Consider the following 19,003-nt stretch of genomic DNA (forward strand, 5'->3'; position numbering starts at 1 on the left):
GTGCTTTCTGGCCTATAAGCAAAATCTCACCTTCTCTCCATTAAGACATGAAAACTAAAATTTAAAACTAAAACATAAAGTGTTTCTTTTTCTAAGGAAATTCCCTAAATTTGGTGAACTCTGGCATTATTTCCATCTTGGGAAGTCTCATTTATTTCCTGTCGACTGCACTGGGAGAGTTCTCTCACAAGCCCTTTGTTAATCGGGGTCTTTTCATTAGCATTTACCTGGTCTCTGCTAGAAGTGGTCAGAGATCAGTGGAAACAGGCAGTTGGTGGAGCGAGTAGGTTTCGGATTCGTTATGTGTATTCTGCTAAAGGGATTTCGGAATTGGGATAAATAAACAAGCTTGCTGCTCTTTTAGAAGGACTGATCCCTTAAAACTTTTTCATTGTAGAAAGTTTGAAGAAATATACCCCCCAGAAGTAGCAGAGTTTGTGTACATTACAGATGATACCTATACGAAGAAACAGGTTCTGAGGATGGAGCACCTCGTTCTGAAAGTCCTCGCTTTTGACTTAGCCGCACCAACAGTAAATCAGTTTCTTACCCAGTATTTTCTGCACCAGCAGCCTGCAAACTGCAAAGTTGAAAGTTTAGCAATGGTAAGTTCATTTTGTTGAATCGAGATTCTCAAGTCCCAAGTAGGGGCAAGGCCGTTTCATTATACGGCTCTGGTCAAGGGATTTAGTCTTTGAGGACAGATTAGCGATGCGGTATGGAAGCAAGCCTACCACGGCAGAAAACAGAAATCGTGGGAAAGCACTTGGAGCGGGGACCTCAGGATGACGTCTTGGGAAACGGTAGCCAGAAGAGTTGTTTTAAAAGTTTTTAAAAAGGGAAAAATAGAGGAAGAGAATGGAACAAAACACTAAGGTCGTAGATATAGATGAAAGAAGAGGCTATGGGAATTTTTTTCTATGGTTGCTGTACAGCCAGGAAGAAATTAAGTCAGAGGGCAGGGCTTTGAGGGTTTGACTTCCGGAGCTCTTGTGATCAAGTCTGCTTACTTTTCATTCCAGTTTTTGGGAGAATTAAGTTTGATAGACGCGGACCCATACCTTAAGTATTTGCCATCAGTTATTGCTGGAGCGGCCTTTCATCTAGCACTCTACACAGTCACGGGGCAAAGCTGGGTATGTATCACCGTGTTGTCCCACATCCACTGTGCAACTTAGTAAGTGCTTGTTCCAGACAAAGCTAGATTGTCCTGTACAGCTGAGGGTTGCCTAGATGGACTGATCTGGAGAAACTGTGTACTGTCTACACTGTGTAATGAATGGCGTGTTAGGTGCAAAGCTTAATCTTGACTTGGACTTGAAAGGAATGCTTAAAGATTTCGGCTGTTTGGACCTGCTGGCAGGCAAAGTAGCGTACGGTGATCAAGTTGGCACAAAAAGAGATGGAATAATGGCTCGAGGAAACTGGAAGCTCTGTTAGTTGGAGGTGTTAGTACTGAAAGTTAACAAAAGTCAAGTTCAGTGCTATTAACTTGCAGTGTCTGCTACTAAAAACAGCTGTTTTCTTCTCCCTCCTCTGTAGCCTGAATCCTTGGTACAAAAGACTGGATACACCCTGGAAAGTCTGAAGCCTTGTCTCCTGGACCTGCACCAGACCTACCTCAGAGCACCACAGCACGCACAACAGTCAATCAGAGAAAAGTACAAAAATTCCAAGTAAGGATGAACATGAATAGATTTGAAGAAGCTGCTTTTTCCAGGCTATCATGTGGTTGGTTAGAGACATTTGAAAACTTTCTTAGAGAATTCACAAATCGGGCACAGCCTCCTTAGAAGCTGGTCTCTTAGCAGGCCATGTGTTAGTCTTACATTGAGGGGGAAGAGGGGAGAGAAACAGGGCATACATGTATGTTTTTGGGACCAGACAATGGTTTTATAATCATTAACTCAGATAGACAGAAATAGCATTTTTGAGTTCCTAGTAGATGTGTCATTCTTTCAATGTTTACTAAAAATGGACTTTTTTATTTACAGGTATCATGGTGTTTCTCTCCTCAACCCACCAGAGACACTAAATATGTGACAGTAAAAGACTGCCTTTGTTTTCTAAGACTGAAATCAAAGTATATGGTGTACAGTTTTTATCTTAGGTTTTAATTTTACAATCATTTCTGAATACAAAAAGTTACGGGCAAGTACAAATTATGGTATCTATTACTTTTTAAATGGTTTTAATTTGTATATCTTTTGTACATGGAACTATCTTAGATATTCGGCTAATTTTAAGTCGTTTTGTTAAAGTATTAATGATGCCAACTGTCAGGATAATAAGAATAAGAATTAATAAATTGATTTGGAAAACTTGGTTTGTAAGTCAAATTTAATTTGAGGTAAAAAAGTTGACTTAAGATTTCACTCAGAAAAATTAATGTGGTCTCCTATAGAATGGGGACTGGGAAAGCATTTCTTAAAATTTTTTAAACTATAAACTATAGTTTCAGGAAAATAAACAAAAGTTCTGACATTTGTTTTTCTAAGCAACTGGACCAGTTTGCTGATATGGGCAGAACTGAAGCGTATCTGGAATAAGTATGCTTATTTATCAGCCATGATGATCCTAAGACTCTGAGCCCTTTGTATACACTAAGAAAATGCTTCTTCGTTCCTCAACCTTTATAAACACTTTGCTGAAGTGACAATTATTTAAAATCTGTTAAATGCTCCAGAAGGTCTATTTTAAAGGAAAATGTAAACTATATAAAGGAATGATTAGATTTTATGATGTACTTGTGGAGGAAAAAAAGAAACAAGATTGCTAGCACTTAAATAAATATCTTTTTAATAGTTATATACACAAATGCAACTCTGTGAGCTTCAATTAGCAGCTCTCTTCTTTTTTCTCTTTTTCACTGGCTTTTTACTTGGTGCTTTTTCTGGTTTTGCACTGATGGTCTGTGTTCTGTGAATAAAGTAAATTAACAGTTTACTAACAAAATGAGTCCTAGAAGCTGATTCCACGACGACTCACCAGGCTCCCACCACTGTGCTTGTCAAATGTCTGGATCACCAAAATAGGCGTTAGTTTTTCCAGTATGATATAACATTCGCCAACTATGAGAGTAAAATGCAGTAGCTTTGAAAAGTAATCCAAACAGTTTTATAGAATTAGGTCCTAATGTTTATAAATCTCAGGTTGAAGAAACCATAGAAAGAACAGCTGAATTTCTAATGAGGAAAGATGTCTTTTTGTTTGCAGTCCGGTGAGATGAGAATAAAACCAGAGAAATAAACCAGAAATTTGTTACCTTATTTTCTTTGGATTCTTATCTGGTTCTAAAATGATCATTTCTTCTTCTTCGCTGTCTGAAAGCACTATAGGGGCATCTTTAAGAAAATGTAAAGAAAGTAATTTAAGTACAGGCATATTTTGCTTTATTGCACTTGAAGATAATTCCTTTTTTTACAAACTGAAGGTCTGCAGTAACCCTGAGTTGGTAAGTCTGTTGGCAGGCACCGCTTTTCCAACAGACTCAGATGACGACTAGAATTTTTTAGCATAAAGTATTTATTAATACGGTATATACATTGTTTTACATACTGAGGAACCAAAAATATTATGTGACTCAGTTTATTATGGTGGTCTGGAGGCCAACCCACAATATCTCTGCTATGCCTATCACCTCTTGGAAAGTTTCCACACTGATTTTTTATGCCAGGGTCCGAAGCTCTACTCCCCCCAACACACACAGACCAGCTGCTTTGGTGCAGGCCAACAGACCCCGCCTGGTTCTTTCCTTCCCTTAAGGAACTACTTGGAACTCCGAAAAACAGTATGTGCTTTATTTCCCCCAAATTCTTTAGTTCCATAATCATTTGGTACACGTCAGAAAAGTTAGAGTTAATATGCCAGTTAAACTGTTGGTGCTACTCTATAAGGTAGCACACTTTATCTTAGATCTAAAATGTTAATTTCTTTTATAAACACTAGAAAGAAAATACCTGGAAGCAGAATTGTTGGGTCAAAAGGCATATACATTTAAAAAAGATTTTTGCCAAATCCCTCCAGAAGTACTGTTCCAATTTACATTCCAAGAAGTAGTATCTCAAGAACCCATTTCCTATACACATTTGCCAATTCTAGTATTTTTAAGATTGCCCAATATAGCAGTCAAATGCTGTCTCATTTTTTGCTCTGAACTTATTTCCTTTATTACTCTCAGGATTGGCATGTGTTACTGACCATTTGTATCTGAGGATTCCTTTTGTAATTCTTGTGCCCGTTTTCCTCCTCAGCCTTTGTTAATGACATACATAAAATGTGAATGGACCCTTTTCCCAGTGGTCGGTGCATCAGGTATTTCGAGTCCTTCGATTAGTCCCTCCTTTTGTTCATGTTTTAGAGAGGCTTTACTTGCTCCATCCTCCCAATTATCTGAGGACTCCTCAAGACAAACTTGAATATTCTAGCTATCAACATTATTATCTTAGAAAAACAGTTCACACATATACAGAGGGGTATGGATGGTGCTCGCTGTAACAGAAAAAACTGCTCTCTCAGTAAGGGAATGATTAAACCGACTAGTTAAATTCATCACTGCAAATTGCTACATAGCATTTAAAAGGATGTGGCTGTTCATGTAAAAACACAGAAAAAATTCTAAAGTTTCATTCAGTCCCTGTGTGTAAGCAGCTTACGTCGGTGTAAATATACAGCAAAATACATGGGACAAGAGCTGGAGAGTAATACCAAACAGAAGTAACCACTGGGAAAGCTGGATAAGGGTCCCGGGCACTGGGGAATTTTTGCCTCCGAAAGCCCCAGCAGGCTCCGATGTTTACAAGGCGGGCAGGTCTGTGCACGACAGACTCCGGAAGTACAACTCATTTTCTAACCTAGGCCAAGCAAGAATTTGGTTTTCTTAAAAGTAAAAATATCCACAGGTAAAAACAATTTCACCAGTTTTATGGCTTTCAGAATGCAAGGAATGTCAAAGATCCCTCATATTCCAGGTACTTCTAAAATTTTGTATGTTCTAATACTGCTCTAATATGGTAGCCACGTGCAGCTATTTAATTTTATATTCACCAAAATTAACAAAATTTAGAATTCAGTTCCTTAGACAAGCCACATTTCAAGGGCCTCAACAGCTACATGTCACCAGTGGCTACTATATTGGACACTAGATATAGAACATTTCTAACACTGCAGAAAGTTCTATTTGGATACCACTATTCTAATATGTTACGTTACAGCCTTTATGTTTCAGTCTAGAAACTGTACAAAGAAAAAATAGCATGCAGGAATAAAATCTTTAAGACACCTTAAAACTGGCCCAGATATACATACATAAAAGAAAGAAAGAACTAAACATTTTTTAATAACAATGCCACATTTACATACCAAAGAATACCACTACTCCACAAAGAAGCATTTTCTTTTAGAAAAGAATTGGAGTTAATATTGCAGTTAACCTCAACAATTCAGCTGAAATTTAAATCAAAATATTTAGCCCCTCAGAAAAGAAACTGCTAATATAAAAAGATCCCTATTTTAGGGATATTTTAATCTGTAAGTAGGAACAGATTATCTATACATATAACTATATATCTCTCTCTATATATAATAATACAAGCCATAAAGCACCACCTACCTTGGCTTCCAATATTGGAGACTTCTAGTCCAGTGTCCATCTTTATACTGTCAAGAATGATCGCTTCATCACTGCCGCCTTCATCCTCATCTTCCCTCTCAGAGTCTTCGAGATCGCCCCAGGAGTTTTCTACACCTTCTCCGATCTGGGCAGTTCCAGGAGTCCACAGTACAGGTTTAGAAACACTTAACAAGTTAAGAAAACTGAAGAACAAAAATACTGCTATCTGAGGCGCTGCTGAGAAAGATGAGACTGTTTTCTTCCTTGAAGACCGACTGCAGTGTGCATGTGCTTATGAGGGGGAGATACTCACCGACAGCTGTACTATGGATGGCTGAACAGTGAAGAAGAAACGTAAAAGTTCTAACTCAGGTAAGATTTTAAGGACATGATGGTGAGAAATAGCAAGAAAATTATCAACATTTTAGTTGTAATAATTTTGGTGAATGGACTGTGCTATGGAAAGGACAATATTCTAAAGGAAAATGAAATGCTATAAATTGGACCTTAAAGAATTTTCTGGGTTTTGTAGGATAGCTGAAGAGAAGGTGGATGTTATACCATCGACTTAATATGATTCATCACTATCTTGTCTTGAATCTTAAATGTTTTCTCTAACAAAGTAGTGTTTCAGAAGACAAACTGCAGTATGCGCACCCTTCACATAGCCCAAATAATGCCAGTGTCTGGAATCTTGCTTCTGAAAAGCACATCCAGTAAAGATACACTTCTGAAGGAGGTTCGGCTTCAGCAATGATTTCTTCTGCTTTCTCCTCCACGTCGGAGGTATCGACAGGGGCCTTTTCCATTTTAAATGCTGTGATCCTCTGATTTGCTATAGACTCTGCAAAACCAAACTTTCCACCTTCTTTCCTATGTGGGTTTTTTTGGGAGGGGAGGTGGGATGGAGTGGACAACAGATGGAAGATGGGAAGGAAAAAACATATTTTATCTTTCTGATCGATGAGAAATACTAGAATACTTATTTGACTAACTTAACCTCACCAATTTATTATGCCTATCAAGAGAAATAAGAAGTTCCTGTAATTACCGTTCATTGAACCATGGGCCAGCACATAAGGGCTTAAAGGAGATCATTCTCTAATCCTCAGAGCAACCCCAGCACGCAAGCACTAAGCTTCCATGTCAGAGAAGACGTGGACGTGCTGGTTATAGATCTGCTTAACGTCTCATGGAAAGATGGGCATCAACCTAGGCAGTGTTCTTTCAGTTAATTTGAGCTCTTTGATTCTTTTTTCCCTAAGAACATGTTAATTTAAATAAATAAATATATATATATATATATATATATATATATATATATATATATATATATATATATATATATATATATCATGTGGCTTTTTAATACAGACTGTTCAAATTGTGGCACAATTCAACAGAGTTCAATCGACTTTCAAAAAACATTAAGCAGTGTATTCAACTGAGATTAACAGATTAGGATCTGAGTGAGAAAACCCTATGGTTACCCCGTCTGAGAAAGATCCTGAACAGAAAAACCTATGAGAGGCCATTTGGTCCTAAAATGTTAAACTTACCTAACTTTCTGGTCATTCTCCAGAGCCTTCTGGATCAGCTCTGTAATTTCTGCTACTTTCACACCAGCTATTTTACTACACCTCAAAACCTATTTATAAAAATAAAAATAAATTGTTAAAGACAAAAAGAAACAACACAGCTTTTTCTAACGAAACTAAAAACATGAGACTAGTTTTTCTAATTTTATAATTCAAGCCTGACTTTTTTCCAAATATGAAAATATAATGTAAACACAAGTTAAAGCAAGATGTGAGAGCTGTTTTAAGATATTTGAAGGATGTCACGTTAAGGAAACCGACCCGGTAACGCCTCTGTAACACTGGAAAGGATACCTGCGAAAAGGCCACAGACACCCACTACGTGCTCGGGGCACGCCCTTCCCCGAGTCACCCACAGCCCAGGTCCGCACATGGCTGCCCAGCATCCCAGCAGCTCTCATACAGCAAAGGTGCTCAGGCTCAGGGAGCTAACGGATCAGCGCCTCTGGAAACGTGGACCTGGCGGTAGCCACGACACCGGCAATTTACTAAAATGCTGCATATTCACTGTATCCTGTACAGTGCGATATGTCCACACCTATTAGTCCTTATGTCCTAACAAGGTGGCGACAGTAGCGTTGCTCCCTATTGCACAGAAAAAGAAATGGATGCACGAAGATATGAAACTTGCCAAGGGTCAGTTAGTATGGGGAAAGGCTGGATCTCCAACTGAAGCAGCTTCTGCTCTTCACCCGCTGCATGGGATGCCATATGCCATCCATTCCTAAAAGCCCGTGTCAATCTAATATGTAGCCAAATCTGAAAACTGCTTATTGTACCCAAATTCTAAAAAACTAAAACGATTTTGTTACCTAATTTCTATTTTTTGACACTTTTTATTTTGTGTGTGTGAGTTTTGGGGGGGCGGGTAGGGATATGAATCTCTTTCCTCACTGGAAAGAAAAAAGTGCACCTCTATCTAAAAGGTTTAGTTAGACTCTGGAGGGCCATACATGGGAGAAGCAAGGCAGGCAGACACCTTGTAGCCAGCCACCAGTCTCTGGAGGGCCATACATGGGAGAAGCAAGGCAGGCAGACACCTTGTAGCCAGCCACCAGTCAACAGGGCGTTAAGGACAAATATTAACACATTCTGGAATAGATCACAAAATATCCTTGTTGAATTTTATTTTAAAGAAATAAGAAAAAGCTTCTAAAAAGAAGAGCCCCGTTCCTAATGGAACATTTTCCAAAGCACTGACCTGGTCTTTCAGCAGCATGATGCCACCACTGGACTGGATGGTACAGATCTCTCGGTGCTTGTTCATGGCAATCACCAGCAGGCCATCCATTACACGTTCTTCTCGCTCATTGGGATCCACCAATAAATACGTTCTGAAATGAATGTTAAATGGAACAGAACAAATCTGAGGCTGAACACTTGTCAATTTTAAGATAGTGGAAATTTTTTAAAAAATGGCGTTAATAAAAACACAGCAAAGGCCTAGGGCTGTGGATGAGAGTCACTTTAATGGGAAATGATATGAGAAAATTATTGTTTTTATGGACACAAAATGAATGCGAAATGGACATTGCTAGTTACTATTACAGTAAAATCACATTAGGTTCATAATGGTTTTATGTAAATAATATATCATCTAACCCTAATGCTATCACTTTGATTAAAAAACCTGTGGCTCATCAATAAAAACTTAGATAACATTAATTTGGTTGATCTTAAAGCCTAATGTCCTCTACTCTGAAGTTCTTTCAGCTTCCGCTAATGGCTCATTAAAAAGAAAGACTGCACTTCTGCACCGTCTCACGTTAGCCTCTCGACATCTGTGGCCACTGGCTTCTCGAAATGTGGCTAGTCCAAAGTGGGATGTGCTGTGAGTGTAAGACACTGGATTTCAAAGATTTAGAAATAAAAGAATGTAAAATATTTCATAAATAATGTTTACGATACTGATTACACATGAAAATATCTTAGATATCTTAAAATAAAATACATCAAAACTGACGTTACCCAACTCTTTATCTTTTTAATGTGGCTCCCGGAGAATTTTAAGTTACATGTATGGCTCATGTTGCATTCCTACTAGACAGTGCTGGCCTATTTCCCTCTAATGAAATTCTACACTTTAATGACTAAAAGTTGAAAGCTTTTCTCTAGTTCTTAGTCATAAAATTGTTAAACTCTCTTATTTATACCTCGTTTCTCAAAAGATTGAAGGCTCAAGCTTTCACTTCAAGGTACCTAGGACGCCAGTTTGCTGCTGTAGGAGGAATTAGCAGTGAGCTGTGAAGAAGCCGCTGAGAAGCTGGAGGAAACTAAATTTCTTCCATTTGTGAACCACTCCGCCTTGTGACCTGCTCCTAGAACATCTAACATGCTCCCAGGTCCTGCTTCCCTTAATCTACAGTAATTCTCACCCCGCTCTCCCACATTAGGGCCCAGCATACGACTCTCTTAACATCCGTACAACTCTAAGAAGGATGAGACACTACAATGTGTCTCATCCTTAATAAATCCATAAACTTCTGATATGCCATAAAAAGAAAAACATGGAACCTCTTCATTATAGAAGAATCTGTCATTTCTACTGAGAAAGCTCTGCCAACTGAAGCCCCTACAAAAAAAGAACTGCGAGACGTTTTAACATTGAGGGAGGGGTTTGTTCATCTGTCCTTGGCACACTGGCATAAAACAAGCGAGTTCCCGGCTACAATTATGACTTCGGCCCGTGGCAAGGCTGAGACCTACCCTTGCTGGAAGAAGGCAAAACTGACACAGATGGGCATGTGGTGGATGCTCAACGGCACGGGATCCCGCTCCTCTGGAGTGTACTGTGTGAAAACAGAAGCTTCAGCAACTCGTCACTAAGTCATGAATACACTAAACATCATCTTGCACGACAAATGTTACGATAAAAAACGAAATTCTTTTAATCCTCAATGAGTACCTAAATAAATTCTACAATTACCTATCTGACTTTGCTACTCATGTTCCTTTACACATCTGTCAAAAAGCTGTATTGAGGTATATTTTACATACCATAAGGTCCACCCATTTTAAGAATATGATTCACTTTTTAGGACAGCTAAATAATGCACCACATCCAGTTTTTTAACATTTCCCTCACTCATCCTCCCCTGCCCCACGGGAAACTTCCCTTGAGCCTGTTTGCAGTCAAATCTCACTCCCAGCCCGAAGCAACCACTGATCTACTTTCTGTCTCTACGACCTGCCTTTCCTGGACATTCCATATAAGTAGAATCAAACGATTTTTAGGCTTTGGCATCTGCGGCCTTTCAGCTTAGCATGTTTCATCCATCTTGTAGTTTGGTCCTTTTTACTGATGAACTGCGTTCCACTGTATGGATTTTGTGTTTCCATTCGTCAGCTGATGAACATTTGGATTGTTGCCAGTTTGGGGCTATTACGAATAATGCTGCTATGAACATTTACGTAAAAGTATGAGTAAACATACACTTTCATTCTTCCCGAGTAGGTGCCTAGGCATGCAATTTCTGGGCTGTATACGTTTATACTTAGCTTTTTAAGAAACTGCCCCACTTTTCCAATGTGGCCGTACCATTTTACATTACCGCCAGCAGTAACTGATACCTTTTTTTGTCTACTAACTGCTCTTTTTTTTTAGTTCCTCATATCGACTCCCTTCTCTAAAAGAATGTCTCTATTTTTAATGAACTTTTGTCCCCACTTCTAAGTCTTTAGAGTCTGCTCCATTCTAATGCCTAAAAGCAGCACCGTGAATGACTGCTGGAAGAATTCGGGCCTCTGATGTTTCCTTTGGTAACTTCAGGACTCAAATGTCATTTACATAAACTGAAATAGGCATGTTCAGCATAAAAGAGAAAGACAACATAACCTGCACAGCTCAACAGTTTTCAAAATGTGGTCCTTGCATCAGCAGCTTCGATATCCCCTGAGAGCTGTTAGAAGTACAAAGTGGTAGGTCTTACCGCCCGCCCTTCCCATTCTGAGGGTGGAGCCCAGCGATGTGCTTGAATGACCCTTCCAGGTATTTCTGATGGACTTAGCCCCAAAGCAAGCAGAAATACCTCACTGTGCTGAGAATTATGTATTTCTCATATATGTGGTCTCTAAACATAAGCGAACCACTTCATCTACTCCTCAATCCCAGAAGAAATCATCTAGTTTTAGAAAACCAGGCTAGGGTGTGCTTTCACCAAGACACTTCAATACACAAGACTTAAGGATTTCAAGGGCAATTTTGACCACGTAGTTTTTGCCTTATGAACAAATTTTAGAACATATCTCATTTCCGTCTACAACAAAACTTCACCAGTAACAAGTTGCCTGCACGTCAAGGATAGTCACTCATTCACAGAAAGGGGCCTGGCTCGCATCTCGGGAGCTTACCAGTGTTACTTCATCTCCTTGGACTGACACATCAGGTCTTCGGAAGTGACACAAGGCTACAATTGCAGCAATGCTGGCAGCATCAATAATATTTCCATCATGATTTAGTAAATGTAGGTCCACACGTATTTGCCAAACCTGAATGTGAATTTAAAACAAAATTAAATCCTAATTACAACCAGTGGCTATTTAAAAGGAAAAGTAACAGTGTGTGCAAATTTTTCTCTTGCTGTTAAAACATGCGGTTACTCCTATTATATCGATAAAACTGTATTTAGAAAAATGTTAAGCCAGACCAACATATGAAATGCCAACAGTTCACCTCTCTGAGTCATTTGACAACAAAAAAACATATGCTCTAAATACACAGAACCATGCTACATTCAATACTAAGCATTCCCTAACTTCCAGTCTAATTACATTTCTATCGTTTCTCCTAACTTAAATACCTCAAACTCTTGGTTTTATGTAATATTTATGATAATTATAAAAGCAATGTAAATAAAAAGTGTCATATTCAAGTATGGAATGTGGAAAGGCTAAATGACTTTTCTGGAGTCAAAAAGATGGTAAAAATACCCTAATCGAGAATACAGTTCTAACATCATCATGCAGAACAATTTACTGAGTAAGATTTCTAATGTCAGCTTACTACGGACTCACTGTGTGGCTCTGTAAGTCAATTAACCTATCCAAATGAAGGATTTAAACTGTTCTTCAGTTCTTCATTCATATAAAAGAAAAAAACACCTGCTTCTATCAACTCACTTAAATAACATAAGAAAATAAATACTACATGAAAAACTACAAGGTCTTTGAATAAGACATTTTTACAAAAATCTGAACTGCTATTTTCACCAATGTTTTTTGTCCCTTCAGAGAGAGATGACACAAAGTTCTATGGGTAGCACTCAGGAATATTTGAAGTGAAGTGACCCAGTATAAAACTAAATTAACTTAAGCTCTGAGAATTAATGTATAGCCAAAGGGATCCATGAATCAACAATACTCATCCTAAGATTAAGAATTTGGGGCATATTCCCCACCTTTTCACCAGCAACAACACAGAGAGATTCAGTGTCTATACACTTCGAATTTCTTAGACATCTTTCCAAGAGACGATTCAACTTCACCAAGAGATCTGACTGCCTGTGAAAACAGGAATGGGCTAATGTCACCAAGCATTAAAACAATACTTTGCTGCCTTTAGATTCTCCTCTGGTTAAAGCAGCTTAAGGAGATTTAAATACCTTCCAGGTTCAAAAGCTGGGGCGGCCATCTGAGAGAGTTCAAGGTTAAAAAAAAGAATACCTTCTGTTGCCCTATTGAGTTTTGGAGAAACAAGTTCACAGGAAACCTGTCCAAGAACTCTGCAAAGATAAAGGACAAATCTGTTAACTCAATATATTCCTAATTAAAAAAAAAAATACTAAAACATACCAATCAAGTTTCAATCTTATTCTGAGTAACAGCACACTCAGTATGATATACCATTAGAAATTGATGCTATATATAAAATATAGTAGTAGAATTTATACAGGAATAAAATACATATTGGCATATCCAAAGAGATGACAGGAAAAACATCTCGTATTACAATACTGACTATTCCACAAATCCTCAAAAAAATTACTGACCTAAACCTCTCTTTTCTAAAATAACTTTTTATTGATAAAAGATGGCATGAAAACTTGAGATTTCTTAAGAGTTTTCCTATGGCATGGTAGGGCAACATTATTTGACCAATGTCCTCACAAGTTCCAATGATTAAAAACCTGATTCTCATGTCACTCAGGAAAAAGAGGAAAGTAGGACCCACTTACTGACAATAAGTGCAGGAAATAAGTTTAATGCAATCAAGAACTATGTAATACTCATATGACATGATGTATACTTACAATTAAAAATTTAAAGTGTGACTATAAATAAAAAACTTTGCATTAAAGAAAATATACTTATTTTTTAGAGCTAAACAAAATAATGTCCAGACTTCTTCGCTGCTTTGTAGACAATTGAGTCAATTAGGTTCTTTCAAACCTCCCCACTGAGGTTTTATCTAATTTGAATCCTATTACCTTGTTTTCCCAAGTTCCACAATACAGCACCCGTAATCTGTTCCAAATGAGATCTTGATGTTCCTGTAATCATAGGTTTGTCTGCCATCCAGCCGCTGTAAGCACAACATCCATTCGTTTATTCCTTCAACAATTATTTGTGGAGCAGCAACTCTGAGCCAGACCCTGGGGCAAGTGGGATCCTAAGCACCCCCGGAGGAAGGTGGAAACGAGGTGCCCGGGCACTGACAGGAGGTGGGGTGACTCGAGCCTTGAAAAGAACCCGCTGGAGCCAAATAAAGCCTAGGGGCCTGGGAACCCACCGGCCGTCCCCACGGGGGCCTGCGAGGGCGAGGTCGGGGCGTTCCAGCCGGAAGGCTGCGGGCGGCCGGGCGACCTGAGCGCCCACGCAGCCCGAAGTCCCCCGGGGCCGTTTACCTTCTTCTCCTCGATGGCGCGGAGGAGGAAGCGGCGCTCGCAGTTGGAAAGTGGTGTCTCCTTCATGCCGTCAAGTCCCGGGGTCCCGGGGCGGCGCGGCCCGGGGCCAGGGGCTAACCGAGCGTCCACACGCGCGCCCGGCTCTCTGGCGGCGCGGGCGAGTGACGTCATCAGGGCGCGGCGGCGGCGGCGGCGCGGCGGTCGCGTGTGCGCATGCTCGGAGCCGGGCCGCCGCCGGCCCGGGCGCGGGAGGCAGCCGCGCGGCCGAGTAAGCGCGTGCTCCTGAGCGCGGGGATGTTTCTTTTACCTCAAAGTGCAGGGGAGAGGAGGCCCCCAAATTAGGCATCAGTGATAGAAATTAATGCGGGCGTAGCGCCCCCACGCCGCACCGTCCCCTCAGTGCTGGCAGGTGGGCGGGACGGGCGGCCCTGCTGTGTCCCAGGTGAGGAAGTTGAGAGCCGGCGACTAGGACGCGTGGGGGCGCAGTGAGGGGCGAAACGCTGGCCTGAGCGGGCGAGCTGCGGCGCAGCCTCCGGGGCCCGAGGTGACAAGAATGGAGACTATCCCACTTCGGAACCAAGGATGTCACAACTGCCACTGGCCCGAACAGAGTTTGCTGTTCCTGTCTTAGTGTCGCTCCAGTTATTTTGAACCGATACTTTTATGGATGTAGCGGAAGCTTGGCGCGTCCGTGCTGCCAGCCCCGAGCTTTTTCTTTTTCTGGAGAGGCGGCCTCAAGGAGTATTAAAAGCAGGAACTCCAACTACCTGGGTTGGATTTAAATTCTTTTTTTATTTTACTTTTTTTAGGCGAGGCAACCCTTGGTTGACCTTACAGAGTGCAAGGACCTTGTCAAGGTGCAATCCCTTATTTTTTATTTTTTACACCTACAGCACCTGGTCTTTCTAGGTGGTCTCCCATCCAAGTACTAACCAGGCTGGACCCTGCTTAGCTTCCGAGATCAGACCGGATCCGTCTTGTTCAGGGTGGCACGGTTGTAGATTGATTTCAAATTCTGACACTGCACGTTGACTAATTCTGTGATCCTAGCCCAGTTAGCCTATGTGATTCACTTTACTCATTGGCTGCAAAGTCAGAGTGGCAAACATATTCGTTATGAGGGACAAAAGCAAATTAATACATGTAAAATGCACCGGTGGTGTAAGCACTAGTATTGAAGTATTTGCATAGTATTATTTTGTTTCCATTTGCTTCAGAAGTGACAGGCACTGGAGGTCCTATGATAGCATCTTTTCTGTTTCTTTTGTCTCTTTTCACACTCATTTTTCTACCAGTGTTACAGTTTAGTCTCACTTTGTAACACTTGCAAGTTATATACTCCATTATTCGTGAAGGCCTCCTGTGTCCCAAGAATAATAATTCAAGTGCTAGATAAACATTTGGACAGATCCTGTCCCTTAAGGAATTTATATTCTCTTTGAAGGAGACAAGCAATAAAAATTTAAATAAAACAGGTTCACAGGCTAAGCTATCTGAGAATGCGGATGCTATTTTAATAGGGGTGTTGGCAGGAAGAGGTCGCTTGGTAGAGGTGATACTTCAGTTAAGGAAATCCTCTGATGAGAAGGAGCTACCGCGATATCTTGGGTGAGGGGGCCGGGTGAAGGAAAAATGTTTCAAGTAGAAGCAGCAACCTGAGCCAAGACAGATAGGATGAGTTCCACATGGTCTGGACACAGGAATCATGAAGTAGGAGGAAAGTGGACAGAAATTAATGACCACATGCTTAGTTGCTGATTTTCAAAATAAGCAAGGAGATTACAGGGTACAGGCCATTTAAGTTCTTTGACAACATAATTTCATATTTATAGCAGTTTCGCAAACTCCTGGCTAAATTCATCATTTAAATCCTTGGATTCTTTCATGGACATTTTTCTCTTTCCCTTCAGAAATGAAATAGGCCTTTATTGAAACAGCCTATTCTTTCCTGGGAAGCATCTTGGTTGTGGAAGAAGATTGGACTTTGGCATCAGATAAACTTCAGTTCAAATAGACTTTGGGTGAGTTAAATAATCCTGCTGAGCTTCAACTTGTGTATCTTTAAACTGGAAATAATAACTACTTTGGTCCGAAAGAAAGCACCTAACACAATGTTCAAGACATAATAACTGTTCACACGTCAGTTTCTTGCCTGTTTTGCTTGACAAGGCTCCCTGTGAAACTGTCCAAAGTCGCTGCGGCAGCTTGCTGTTCTGAGATTGCTGCTTGGTGACCTCGCCTTGGCTTTCCTTCCACGTTTGTGGAATCTCCACTGTTCTTTCCTACCTTCACTATTGTATTGTTGCAGTTTTAACGCTGCAGTGTTTGTCTTCTGTTGGAGTTAATCCAAAAGTGTATAACCCATCTCCACTCACATCTATGTGCCATCGTGAAATATATTTACTTCACAGCCTTGTTTTCAGTAAGACATTTTCACACACCTGGGGGACCTTTGTTTCATGCTTTCAGGGGGAAAAAGTTTTTGATGTTTGAGAAGAGGTTCAGAAGAGGTTGCACATTCTGCCCTTCAAAAGAATTCGTTTCAGTAAGCATGTTAACCCAGATGATCTGTCTAAATACAACTCGGTTTTCAACATATTTGAGTATACGTCTTCTCTCCTCTTTATTGGACATCCGTTGCTTCGTCTGACCTGTTTCGTGGGGAAATGCCTCTTCCTGAGCCCACGTGACTCTCCTGTTACGTTATCTGCAGGCCGAGGTGTGACCAGGCCCTCTTAATCAGGGAACCCATCCCTCTCTCATGGACTGTTCACCCAGGCAGGGCCAGAGTTCCTCTGTCAGTCTTGACATGTGGATCTGGGAGAGAGTAGGTCTTTCCTCCTCCAGGATTATAAACTCTAAGGACTACACAAGTCTGGGACTGTCAGGGACCATCTTACTACTACATGGAGAGAACCTATTTGAAAATGAAATCACACAGAGGCCAGCAGAACTAAGAAATGAGAGAGGGAAGTAGAGTTCTCATGTGGAAATAGTTTGTACTGGTTCTTGGACTTTGCAGTTGGCGATACGTTTGAGTTGCTCATTTGTGAAATGTGTCCAAAAGAATCCTGACTACGCTTCTACTAGAATGTAGAGATCCATGTCTTATCAACCTTTATAGCAACCACTGAGGCTGGGCATGTACCTCGTGAATAAATGGATTAATGGCCTGTTATAGCACATCTGGTGGAAGACATTAATAAGTGGATGAATAAATGGAAAAATGGAAGCTTACATTTTTATTTACCATATAATATGTCTGCTATACAATTTGTCTATATGGAAATTGGTTTTCCAGAAATTATCCTGGAAAGAAATAATACAAAATGTTAAGGTGGTTATCTCTGGGTGGTGGGATTCTGGGAAAATTTTTTTCTTTTTGAATTTTTTTCTTTATCAATTTCCCAAATCTTCTATAAGGCATATGAATAGCTTTTATCATAAGAAAAAGTTTTTAAAAAATCATGTTTTTCTTTTCTTGTTCTGACACGTTTAACTATTTAAAGGCATGTTGGCTTTCAGCTACATTTTTACAAAGACATTTGTTTAGGGTTTTTTGTTTTTTTTTTTTAAGACTCAAACTGGGAAGATTATCCAGGTGGACCGAATGTAATGACAAGATGAGGGAGGCAGTAGAGGGGGAGGGAGGGAGAGGGGGAGGGAAAGGAGGGAAGAAAGGGAAGAGAAAGTCAGAGGCAGAGACAGAGACAGAGAGAGGGAGAAGGGAGGGAGGGAGGGAGAGGAAGAGAGGGAATGAGAACGGGAGAGCAGAGGCCGAGGGCAGAGAGGAGAGAAGGTGCCTTACAGCTGGCTCTGAAGGTGAGAAGGGTTTGAGAACCGAGGGATGTAGACGGCCTCTAGAAGCTGGAAAAGGCAAGGAAATGGATTCTCCCCCAGAACCTCCAAATGCGGACTTGTTTTAGACCTCTAACCTCCAGAACTGTAAGGTAATACAGTTGTGTTGTTTGAGCCATTAAATTTGTGGTAATTTGTTACAGCAGCAATAGAAAACTAATAACAGATTGCCAGATAAAATTCAGCATGCTAATTTAAACAAGAAATAATTTTGGATAAGCAATAATAATTTTTTTAGTATAAGTATTTCCAATTTGTCCCAAATATTGCATGGGATATACTTATACTAAAAATTTCCTGGTCTGATCATTCCAACATTATTGCCCATATCTGAGACTGGTTTAGATGTTTGTGCTGTCTCTATTTTTTGTCTTTAGTATGTCTCACGATTTTTTGATGAAAACCAGACATCATACACAGGGTAAAAGGAACTGGGGTACTAGGCCCTGAGTGATGTGTTGGTAGGCTGTGGGGCGGGGAAGCATTCTGTAGTCCTATGATGGGCTCCCAGTCATTTAGTGAGCCTGGGCGCCTGGGCCCCTGGGCCTTACAAGTGATTCTCAGCCTCCCACCCCACCCTCCTTAGGTGAGGCAGGAGGCTGGCGGGGAGGAAGACTGGAAGGATGGAGTTGGGTCCTTCTTTTCCCCTAGGGCAGTTAGGCTCTGGTAAAACCCGTCTGTCTGGCTCTGGTGGAAGTTTCTCTGAGGGCAGGTCTCGTCAAGAAGGACAGAGTGCTCTGGCCTTATATGAAAATGGACGCCTCCCCCCCCACCCCCGCCCCCGCTCCCTTTGCCAGAAGCCTGAGGAGATTTCTCCCCTGTCTTCTCCATGAGAGCCTGGTAGGGCTTCTGAAGGTAAAGCTCAGGAACCGTGGGAGCCAACCTATGCGTGGCTCCCCAGCTGGAGTTTTTACTCTCAAACTTGTTTACACTAAGCCTCCAGCTACTAGTTCACTGCAGCTTGGGTTGCCTACAACCACCTGGTCCCTGGGGGCTCTCTGTAGTGAGCTTCTGCTCTGGTAACCAGTGGCTTTCTGCACCTGCCTCCTGCCTCACCAGATCACATGGCAGTGGTTTGTCCTGTGACTGCACTT

At 40.8% G+C, this 19,003-nt stretch overlaps 2 protein-coding genes and 1 long non-coding RNA gene across 6 annotated transcripts in view; 2 read left to right on the top strand and 1 right to left on the bottom strand.

Moving 5' to 3' along the window:
* Positions 1 to 2,325, top strand: part of CCNA2 (cyclin A2) — a 6,360-nt gene extending 4,035 nt beyond the window's left edge. Inside the window, exons 3-6 of the mRNA XM_023520430.1 lie at positions 320 to 605; positions 1,023 to 1,136; positions 1,543 to 1,676; positions 1,995 to 2,325. Coding sequence (XP_023376198.1) covers positions 320 to 605; positions 1,023 to 1,136; positions 1,543 to 1,676; positions 1,995 to 2,043 — 583 coding nt within the window. The 3' untranslated portion in view covers positions 2,044 to 2,325. The remainder of the gene's footprint in view (positions 1 to 319; positions 606 to 1,022; positions 1,137 to 1,542; positions 1,677 to 1,994) is intronic.
* Positions 2,326 to 2,782: 457 nt separating this feature from the next.
* EXOSC9 (exosome component 9) lies at positions 2,783 to 14,220 on the bottom strand. Of its 2 annotated transcripts, none has more exons than XM_011375170.2 (12): positions 14,052 to 14,220; positions 13,635 to 13,729; positions 12,810 to 12,929; positions 12,606 to 12,708; positions 11,560 to 11,697; positions 9,916 to 9,998; positions 8,411 to 8,543; positions 7,171 to 7,259; positions 6,338 to 6,484; positions 5,612 to 5,796; positions 3,266 to 3,344; positions 2,783 to 2,919 (listed from the first exon to the last, which is right to left on the bottom strand). In XM_011375170.2, the coding sequence occupies exons 1-12, from the start codon at positions 14,115 to 14,117 to the stop codon at positions 2,835 to 2,837; spliced, it is 1,323 nt and encodes a 440-aa protein (XP_011373472.1). In that variant the 5' UTR covers positions 14,118 to 14,220; the 3' UTR covers positions 2,783 to 2,834. The 2 variants fall into 2 exon arrangements, with proteins under 2 accessions (XP_011373472.1, XP_023376195.1); XM_023520427.1 differs by having other exon boundaries at positions 12,606 to 12,727.
* Positions 14,221 to 14,281: 61 nt separating this feature from the next.
* Positions 14,282 to 16,824, top strand: LOC111729486. Of its 3 annotated transcripts, none has more exons than XR_002776248.1 (3): positions 14,282 to 14,822; positions 15,962 to 16,072; positions 16,521 to 16,824. It is a non-coding gene; the product is annotated as an uncharacterized LOC111729486 (long non-coding RNA). The 3 variants fall into 3 exon arrangements; XR_002776247.1 differs by having other exon boundaries at positions 14,282 to 14,493; XR_002776249.1 differs by lacking the exon at positions 14,282 to 14,822 and adding an exon at positions 14,950 to 15,837.
* Positions 16,825 to 19,003: the final 2,179 nt, after the last annotated feature.

This window comes from Pteropus vampyrus, unplaced genomic scaffold, assembly GCF_000151845.1.
Source record: "Pteropus vampyrus isolate Shadow unplaced genomic scaffold, Pvam_2.0 Scaffold263, whole genome shotgun sequence".
In the NCBI taxonomy this organism is placed as follows: domain Eukaryota; kingdom Metazoa; phylum Chordata; class Mammalia; order Chiroptera; family Pteropodidae; genus Pteropus; species Pteropus vampyrus.